This window comes from Centruroides sculpturatus, unplaced genomic scaffold (assembly GCF_000671375.1).
Source record: "Centruroides sculpturatus isolate CEXI.00-Female unplaced genomic scaffold, Cexi_2.0 scaffold968, whole genome shotgun sequence".
NCBI classification, from domain to species: Eukaryota; Metazoa; Arthropoda; class Arachnida; order Scorpiones; family Buthidae; genus Centruroides; species Centruroides sculpturatus.
In genome coordinates this window covers 42,372-53,256 of record NW_019385084.1, presented here as the reverse complement: position 1 = coordinate 53,256, position 10,885 = coordinate 42,372, and the positions used below count along the sequence as shown (strand labels likewise).

Below are 10,885 nucleotides of genomic sequence, written 5' to 3'. Positions count from 1 at the left end.
TGCAGTTTTTTGCATTTTAATAGGGTACATCAAGAATGTACACTAAGAAGGGATTTTTCAAAATTTCCTCCCGCAGGGAGTTTTATACATTTATAATAGATACATTTTGAGCCATAGCAACGTGTGGCTGGGTACAGCTAGTAAGTAATAAAAGTTGTAGAAGAATTAATTATTTTAACGTGTCCACTTAATCTGTCAATAAAACTAGAATTTCTGCCGAACATAATCTTGTTCATTTACCCTGCTTAATGTTACCACTATCCATTTAGGCAAGTCCCAAAGTGAGTGATTACAATAAGCAAATTCCATTGCATCTGCAGGATCTGCAGGTTATATTCCCCTCTAACACTGTTGATAATTCTGAGTTATATGAATTCCATGTTGTACGAGTCACTTAGATTTTACAAATACGTGAGCCGTTCACAGCCCGGCACACGTATTTGTAAAATTTAAGTGACTCGTACAACATGGAATTCATATAACTTAGAATTATCAACAGTGTTATAGGGAGGTCAACTTGTAGTACATTTGATAGATATGCCGTTACCAAAACAAAGGCTTTACAGATAAGAAGGGATTAGGGACAGGATCGTCAAGAGGAGAAAACTGGGAAATTTTTCTTTGGGCCCATAGTGATTCTCACCACTAAAAACTTAATTTTATTTTCTGTTAGTAAAAATAAAACTTTAAAGGTTTCTTTATTAATAAAAAGCAGTCTTAATGTAATTTGTTCAAAAGGCAAAAGGAACCCAATCTATCTCCAGGACTCAAATAAGCTCTTGACGGTCCTGAACAGAAAGAAGGATAACCACGACACCAAATATACATTGTAAAATAAAAAAATTTAATTTTACATCAAAAATACAATAGTAATAAATGAAAACTTGAAACTGTTTCAAACTGGTTGAGAAGCATCACAACTCTTATTAAAGAAACTAAAAATTGAAGACTGGCACATCTTGCTTTCCAAGTTTGAATTTATAGAGCCCAAAACAAAATTCAAAAAATACATTCGGTGATTAGACCAACATACACAATCAGAAACAATGGATTAAAAGAACGACAACATTTTTGGCATTTAATTATAGCTCAGTTTTTAAAATGATGTAAACAGTATAATTTATTGATCATCAACGTATTGAGTAATATTACATAATAAAAATATTTTAAAAAATTATAAACTCGACACAATTTCTAGCCCGAATACGGGAAAGTTATTTGACAAAATTTGTAAAAGTTTTTGAGCAACCTATGAGTTTGAAAACATAATTTTATTTTTCCGTTTCTGCCTTGTCATTACGCAATAAAAATTAAGCTGATATGTGTGACGACGAATGTTCGGACTAAACTTGATCGGTGAAAGCATGAAGTATATATCACTAGTTTGCTGTCATTAGCAAATATAATTTAGTATGTAGTGTTTTAGAAGTTATGGAGTAAGTTGGTACTTTGCAGGCTTAAAGACTGCAATTCTGTAAGGAAAAAAAAATGCACGTCCTGCTGAAAATCACTTCACTCGCGCATCCATAAAAGGTGTATCGCTGCTTTAGATCATTCCTTTGTATATTTGTATGAAGCGTATTAAAAAACTGTGTAAAAATGTAAACACACAAACTTAAAAATTTTATTTTTCTTTTTGAATGTCATCAATACTTTCCAAACCCTCTCAAATTTTTTATAATTCTACATATTAATAGATATTAGATTAAAAATATATGAATTTATTAAGTGATAGTTACCAATAACAAATATTGTGAACATAATGAGGGATGATTTATTTGTAATAAATAATATAAACACTATTTTAGTGTGAGATTAAGGGATGATGCAATTTACAGTAGAACATCGATTATCCGAATACTGATCAACCGAAACATCGGTTAACCGAAAGTGTTCCAGTCGGCAAATTCAAATTTCCACTAGCGCTGTGGTGTTGCAGCACTCTCCCCCTTAGGTTGGCAGGGATGTTAGGATGGACCTTATGTCCCTGTCAACCTAAACTGTAGGCATACTTTAATGTACTACATTATGTAAGGTATTATTTGTAAGACGTGTGATACAAATTATATACAGTATAGTTTTGTTTAATATATTTTTCATAAATGATCAGTTATACAAAAAACCTGTCTTGAATTGTTTCGGATAATTGATGCTCTACTGTATTTGCTAACCACTTACTATTGAGACCTTAGTGACAATTATTGCTTTTAGAAAGATGTTTTATTTAATAACATACTTCTTTTTACAATATGCATTTCTCCCAAATTACTAGTTTGACCTTCTTCAATTGTACTATGAAGTACATAAAAGTTGCAATTATAAATTATTCTAAGGAGTAATTTTACAAATTTTATATTACGATTAAACTGTTTACACGTAAAAAAAAACTTGACGTCGTGTTTCTTTTTTCAATAATTGTCCGCTAAGGTCTCAATAGCAAGTGGTTAACGAATAAATTGAGATCATCCTGTAATCTCAACCACACTATTTTAGTGTTTATATTAATTATATGAATTTATCTTTTTGCTTCAAATTATAAAAAAGCAAGTAATAAAAATGATCGTAAAAATGTGAAATCATAAAATATTGCACAGACCAAACTTTTCGAAGTCGTAAAAAACATTTGCAGAGAAGATAAAAATGATTTTTTTTTTCCTGCGACCGACTTCGTGTTTCAGTTATAAATATTTTATTTCGGAAAGTATAGATGCAGGGAATTGTTTGCTTTATAAACTTTAATTATAGAGGCAGAGTGTAATTGGAAAACTTTAATATTTTGACAAACCTTAGCTGCACTTGAGCAAAATATAGTCATTTGACAATCTGTACAATGTGGACTGACAAAACATTGTAATACACTTTAAATTTTGTCCTTGTCGAGATGTTTATCGTGCAAATTTTATACAAAAGTCATTTGCTTTTATCAAATTTTATTTGATATGTTAAGGCACTTAACATACTATTTTATGAAGAAATCTTTTCTTTGAATTTAACAAAACTGCTGTTTGAACTTTAAAGTACTGTATTTTGTTATTATGGCATTTTAAAATTAATTTTTCTTCTCTATAAGCTGTCGGTTGTCTAGTTAACATCATTACAACAAATCACACTCTTCACAAATATTTATGCCGTGAGGTAATACAACAAAGTATTGGATTGGAATATAAATTACAAATATATAACTGCCATTAAGAAATGATAAATAATTAGATATTAACGACGACGAATGCACGGAAACTGATATGCGAATACCAATATATAATATTTACTTTTATATATAAAAATTAAGTTATTTTATTATTCATACGTACACTAATTGGCACAAAACTTTGGGAAGTAAAAATAGCCGATTCATTTTACGATACATAGAAAAGTCTTCAATCTAATGCACGTACGTGAGGATACAAAGAGAAAATTTGACCAAATTTTGATTTAGAGTTCGGTCGCGGTGTTTCCGGGAGATTTCGTCAGCAATGCGATGATCATACTGAAAGATAAAAGATGAGTTATTTAATTACTTGATTAATAACAGTATAGAAGCTAATCGATTTAACAATGTGCAACATTAAATTAGTATAAGTTATTAATAGTAAAATGTATTCTTTGGAAAGGAATTTATATCAGTGTCGGTTGATGTTAAATTTTAGAAACATTGAATTATGTACACACTTCATTTTGGTAATGATGTGATATTAAAAATCATAATTTATTTTAATTTTAGCCAAAAAGTTTTTAGATTTTAACAATTCAACACAGTATTGATTATTTAAGGCAACCAAAGAAAACTTTATCGTCAATGGAACATTTTCAGTTTTTCTGCAACTGTCACTAGCTTAGTAAACACACAAATATTTAATTTATCTAATGGTTGCACACTTTCAATCGGCACTAGAAAAACAAAAAACGTTTGTCACAGCTGTGTCACACACTACTCAGAGGGAGTTTGTTAATGGTAATAGTCAACATAGTCACAGTTGCCTGCAGAGCTAAAAACTGCAAAGTGTGATTACTGCTTTATAACTCCTTGTTTTTGTGACTGGTATGAAAGTTTTATTACAACAATGAAATGCTACGTTTAAGTGGAATATTTTTGTTGATCACCTATGCATGGTATTGTACAAGTGTCCGCTTAAACATCTAACTAAAAACAAAGATCTTTCTAGCACTGCACAAGTATATGTTATTTTGTTCCAGCACTAAAATAACTGATGGAAATCAATTTAAGACAATTTAACATAACATACAAATTATCTCTGACTGTATCCAGTGTATTTGTGTTCACTGCAGCTAACCTAACCAATGCTGAAATCTCTTTTGCCCTTAGACACCCTGTATAGTAAAAAAAATTTAGTTAAGAGATGGCACCTAACATTTACCTCCAGTAGCAAATTACTTAGTATTAATCATTAAATTAGTGGAGTTATATCCCAATTAAAGCAACTGTTTGGTTATGTTTGTAAAAAAAAACTCTGCATTTAAACTAAATTTTTGTTATTACATTAATGGGGTTATCTTTGAAGTCAATTTGGATTTAGCAGAGAAACATGGGCTTGTTTTATGAGTTTAAATTGATTCAGCGATTAAATAAAGCTCAAATTTGCAAGCACAGAATATTAAAAATGTGCATAAATTATACAGAAATTTTAACACCGGAATAGATAAATTACCCAACTTCACTGCCTGTAACCAGTGTTTTTCTTCTCCAATACAGAGGACTTTGCAAACGTTTTCGAACCTAATGTGGTTCTTCTTCAGGCTTCTTCATATAGGAAATTCCGTAGCGCCTGAAGAAGAACCACATTAGGTTCGAAAACGTTTGCAAAGTCCTCTGTATTGGAGAAGAAGAACACCGGTTACAGGCAGTGAAGTTGGGTAATTTATGTGCATAAATTTGCACTTAATTCGAATTCTATAACAATGTTCAAGTATCCAGTTAAAAATGTTGATTTAGTTATGACTTTCAAGAGTTTGAGCATTATCCTAATCAATTCAAAAATGAAAAATAGTTTTTCGTGCAAGGTGTCTTAAAATTTACCATCCAATGAGAAAGGTGTTATTACATTTGTTATATGTATGGCAATGTATATGAGACCTGTAAGTTGTACGTCCTACACTTCTTCCCCTTTGTGGTAGATGTCATTATGGCTTGCTCACAGGTGTTCTAGTTTTTGGAAGATTTCTTTGCCAATCACAATAACTGGCAAAGAAATCTTCCAAAAACTAGAACAATCTTCCACAGAATCTGACCCACTATGTCTCTGGACCTCACTCCCCAGATTTTTGGGCGTCTGAGAGACATTTCCAGCACTTGCTTTAGGAGAAAAAGCAATAGTGCACATAAAACTTCACTTTATTAAAATGTTACTTAAACTTTTTCAACTGCAAAATAACTTTTTGGATTCCCTGTATCTTCAATCAAGAAGTTGCTGTGTAACAGAACTAGTCTTCCTGGTAAAAATTTTGTTTGTTACATTTTTCCTAGTCATTTCCTATGCAACCATGTTCTTTTACAAAGTGTTTCAGACATGAGCACTGTTCACTTGTATAAATTTACTTTAATGAAATCATTCGGCTATTTAATTATATAATGAAATAGTAATATATTTGACAAAATTTCTGTGCTATTATTTTATATCAATAAATAAATATAATTACCAGTAAAGATAAACAAAAAAGAAGATCAAATAAAATGCTAATCGTATCATGGAATCTCTCATATGTTTCCTTAAATTTCCACGATTATGAATCTCCGTTGGATCGTATACTCCAAAATTTCCTGAAGGTATGGTGAGGATTCTGAAATTACAAAGCATTAAATACAAAGTATTTCAATAAAAATGCTACGATTTTTAATTATTGTAAATATGTTAATTATTATCCAAGAATGTTGTAATGTACATTATAACATTGGAAAACTGTCCCAAGTTCTGCATTTGCCTTTTCTCAATGTGTGCATCTTGTGTCAAACTGTACACATACAACCAATACTCAAATTCTTTCTATATTTGTTACAGCTTATCTGTCACCACTCCTTCCACATCAGAACAGTTCTACAGTTCCTGTAGATTTCTTGTGATTCTGACTTTGCAAACAGAAGAACACAAAGTGCTTTCTCTGTTGCAGTGTCACCGCTTTTGTTTGCGGCATTTCCTAGAGGTAGCAGATAACGAAATGTTTGAATACAGATGGGAGATGAAACTCGGATGGTTACTCTATCAATTGACGCACGTCACACAGTTCTCGGATAATTACAGTAATTTAAAATGGTGGCATTCAGTTTGGAAGACCCTATATAAATTATGTAGTATTATATATTAAAGTATTTATAAACAAACAATTTACTTACTTGTAAATTTGCCAGGAAGTCATAGGAATATTTAAAAGAAAAAGGAACCAATGAAAAGTGATTAGTAGTAAAACAGAAATAATTCCCTGTGCTACTGTTTCTGGTATGACCCACTGAAATACGTTCATATAACGTTAATACCGACAAAGATATTATCTGATTTAATTTTGTTTTCACTTACCTTATTTAATTTTGAACAACATTGTTGAGCATTTAAATAATCACATTCCAAATCTGAAAGAGCAATTACCTGAATATTTTAATTAAGGAATGAAATTTTCAAATAAGTTAATGATAAATATGTAAAATTTTACACTGTACATAACATTTCGGTAAATTCTGAATTGTGAAAATTAAATTTTTTAAACTGCATTCCGTAGACACTAAAAAGAATTCTGAATTTACCTATCCTGGGTTTGGCCAGATAGAAACGGTTTACTTTTGCTCTTAAAAACACTTTCTCAAGAAATCTGGACAGATTAAACCTAACATTCATAATTATTCCCTCCATCATACACTAAAGCAGATATAATTTATTAGAAAACAGTCTGATCTACGAGATTATGTTCTGATATATCTTCTTTATCATCTGCCTCTATCTCTATATAAATCCCAAATGCATCTCAATGATCTCACTGTCAGTATACAAATTTTAACACCATTCTTTTAATATAACAAAGTGGATAGATTTAATTTTGATATCATTTCAATCATTTAATTATTATGACACGTTGCACTGTTACTATTATTTTCATATGCGTTGTTATTCTAACATTCTATTTCATCCAATTAATATAATTAAGAATTTGTTATAGTTATGATGGTCCAGAAAAACAGATTATCTTGCATTCAATTTGAAAAATACTATGAGCTAACACTGGTCCTAATTAAGTTCCAAAAACATATTTGGTTTCCTTAAAAGTAGCTGTATTTTCTCTTCTAAACTTACAAAATGGTACCAAATCTTACAGAATTTCGAGAAGGGTAATTGACATTTTCTATTACTAACAGGCAAAACTCTAATGGAAATAATGTTCTACCAACATTTCAATGTATGTTGAATGTGGAGAACTTCAGTAAAGTCCAGTGGGGAAAAATCAATCAGTTAGCCATTCATCTTTACCTTCGCACGGAGCTCTCTGAAATGTTGTACACCTGGAGACCAAACTTAATGAATTACTATACAAAACCTGGTCAAGATAGCCGACATTTTACCTCTTCTCTTTCCCACTTTCGAAACATATAAACAAACTTTTAACCCTTATTTCGCTGATTTTTTGAAAAAATTTAAGTAAAAAGTAATATTTAAAAACGATAGAGAAACAACTTTGATTTATATACACATTCAGTTAATAAAATAACTTTGAAAATGGACGTAGTGGCTAAATCATTGCCGCCTACATTAAAAAATAATTTGAATCTATCCCAACAGAAATGTTTTGATTGAAAAAAGGTTGCAATTAAATTTAATGTGAAACAATATTTTAAATTTTAAATATTTTGAAATGCAAACGACAAGCAAATACAAGATTATCTTCACTTTCTTTGAACCGTCAAGCAATATTAACGATTGTCACTCATGTTTCTGATATTTAATAAAAGAGAAAACTCCACTAAAATTTCAATGAAAATGCTTTATAGGAGCTAATATAATTTATGTAACAAACACACACAAAAAAAAATGTTGTACTTCAAGTGCTTTTGTTAAAACTTCATCATTTCAAAGACAGCTTCTATAATTGAATATGATTGCATTAAAACAAATTTCTATGCAATTGTAGATAAAGCAATGTGAAAATTATTGATTCATTATAAAGATCTGTGCATCAATTTAATAATAAGAATATTTAATCAACATCTTATTCTATGTTATAATTTTTGCAGATTTATTTCATTCTAGCAATCTTTATTGTTTATCATCTTTGGATTTATTTAAATTTTAAATATTTTCAATAAAAATCATGTTTATAATGAAATGCTTCTATGTCGTGTAAACACTGTACATAGGTAAAGATAGTAACCATGTTTTCAAGATAAGCATTATTAATTTAACACATTCATGGCATCAATAGATAAACGTTCAGGCAGTTGCTGGGTGTTACGAGTCACCCGTGACTTGTAACACCCAGCAACTGCATAAACTATTTTAATACAGGGCGGCACGAGTCACCCATGCCTCGTACTATTAAATTAATATATTTTGTTGCACGTAATAGAATAATATCGATATATCAAGTATGATGTTTGTAGAATTACATTATCAAAACATATGCGCCACCCCACTGAAAAACAAGCAATTATGTCTGTAGCCCTAACTAGACACATCCATACGAGTCACATGTGACTCATAATGCCATGAACATGTTAATCTTCCAAATGATATATATATAATTAGAATAATTATGTAAAATGCTCTTAATAGAAAGCTCATACTTTTATAAGATTGGATCAATAAATAAACTGTTGTTGTTTTTGGCTGGTTATTTATCAATCCTACTTATACTTTTGAAATTTATATTCTATAGAGAAAATTATAATATATTATTATAGACAATTTACAAATTCTTCTCTTCATTAACACCTTACCCTGTAAATAAATGTAGTTTGTGTTATAACCTTATAAAACATCCTGCTCTTAATCCAGGATTAAATGCAAGTCAGAAATTAAAATTATTTAAAAATAAAGCTCTAATTAACCATTAATTTTCTCTCAATTCTGAATTGAGAAAACAGATATAGACAATTTGCGACAACCATTCCGACCGAAAAGTAATACTTTCATACAACTTATCCTCTTTTTACATAAAGGATATTTAACGGCGTTCCTATAAGACGGCAAGTAAACTTTCACAAATTATACATCAATCTGCACAATTTGAAAGGTGTAATTCAATATACAGTAGAGCCTCGAAAACTCGGCCTAATGTGGACCGAAGGGTGGCCAAGTTATCGGGAATGGGGTTAAAAAAGAAAAAGTATGCGTGTTTTCTCAGAAAATATTGTACTGTACTTGTATGTGTTGTTTGCTTGAGAATACAATAGAAAATAAACTGCCCAAATACCCTTAAACAAAGGAAAAGTACATCCTTTATGAAGGCATAGAGCCTTTACTACAATAAAATCAAAATTAATGAATACACTGTGTACAGTAATTTACTTGATAAGACAGACCTCAGAAAAATACTCTATAAGGCATAAAGCTGTCTATGATGAAAATTAATTATCTAAGCGTATTTTTGCCCTGCCAGGGTGTGGCCGAGTTATCCGGAGTGCCGGGTTTTCGAGGCTCTACTGTATCATAAAAATCTCTATGGGTACAACTAACACAGATTATTATTCATTTGTGTTATTTTCAGTACAGCTTTGGTACGACAGCTATAGCGAATATATAATAGTAGAGTGACTGATTTCTTGTTTTTGAATTTACGACTGCTTTAACTCGTTCACAGAAGATAGAATTGCTCGACTCCAACAAGCATAAAAAAATAGCTATCAAGGACTGTTTCTAACCATAAAGTATAAATGGAGTGGACAGTGAGGGCAAAATCACATTCAACTGCTACGAGCGATCCTTGCGATTGGGGTATACACACCAACCAATCAACGCATCGCTTATTGCAACGGGTTAGACGTTTATTGCACACCAACCAATCAACACATCGCACATTAAAGTTAATTATCACCCCAGCCGATAGGATCACTCCGGTGCGGTGGACAAGTTTTAAATCATAGAGAGTATAGGAACCGTCCACTCCACTATACTTACTCCATGTTTTTAACTGTCGAAATGGATAAAAGTATCCGAAACATGAAGTAAACAAAGCTAGAGGAGGAGAATACAAACAAAAATTATCTGAATGCTTGTTTCCATTCTTCACACAATTAACATGCATAGATCTGTACATTAAACTCAATATTTATCCGTAAAACCCTATTAAAATTTCAGTTGCTGAATACTAATTAACACCACACCATGCTTCACTTATGCTTGATTTCCTAGTAAACAGGCTGATGAATGAGTGGCATAGGTATATTTTATGACGTTTCTATATAAATTAGCATATAAAATTGTATTAGATAACTGTCATAGTCTTGAAAAACGTGAGTGACATCACAGCAAAGGATACAACATAAACAGTTAATAATAATAAAGCTCCAGTATCAAAAACAGAAAACACGAACAGAAGCACATCACCCATGTTTATACAAATTAATCAATTTCAAAATTATCAACGTTCAAAACTTTAACACCGGGTGTCACTTCACTTTCGGTGTTTCTCCTCTATGAATTTTTACTGTGTAAACAAAAAAAGAAAATTTTTTTCTTTTTAATATGTTAAAGAATATAAATAAGGATAATATTTTACTTTATGTTTATAATTTTTTTTTAATTATTAGAATATTATTTTAATATAAAATTTTAAATCTAACGGTTAAATTTATTTAATTGATATTATAAATGAACCTAATCTGACCCGGCGGTGAGAGTATAGTGATTTTTAAATGGAAGAGATGCGGCAATTTTTATAAGTTTTTTTT

General features: G+C 30.7%; 1 protein-coding gene across 1 annotated transcript; it reads right to left on the bottom strand.

Annotated features, from left to right (window-relative positions):
- Positions 1-823: 823 nt before the first annotated feature.
- Positions 824-10,643, bottom strand: LOC111634431 (protein cornichon homolog 4-like). The gene is made up of 5 exons (XM_023379200.1): positions 10,474-10,643; positions 6,528-6,596; positions 6,347-6,459; positions 5,656-5,796; positions 824-3,487 (listed from the first exon to the last, which is right to left on the bottom strand). The coding sequence occupies exons 1-5, from the start codon at positions 10,543-10,545 to the stop codon at positions 3,433-3,435; spliced, it is 450 nt and encodes a 149-aa protein (XP_023234968.1). The 5' UTR covers positions 10,546-10,643; the 3' UTR covers positions 824-3,432.
- Between the last annotated feature and the right edge of the window lie 242 nt (positions 10,644-10,885).

Excerpts from the sequence above, each read along its gene's own strand:
- LOC111634431 (XM_023379200.1), bottom strand. The coding sequence starts at position 10,545 with ATGGGTGATGTGCTTCTGTTCGTGTTTTCTGTTTTTGATACTGGAGCT. Across the intron at positions 6,460-6,527 it reads GTTGTTCAAAATTAAATAAG|TGGGTCATACCAGAAACAGT; the intron begins GTAAGTGAAAAC and ends AACGTATTTCAG. Across the intron at positions 3,488-5,655 it reads TTTTTTGTTTATCTTTACTG|TATGATCATCGCATTGCTGA; the intron begins GTAATTATATTT and ends TTTATCTTTCAG.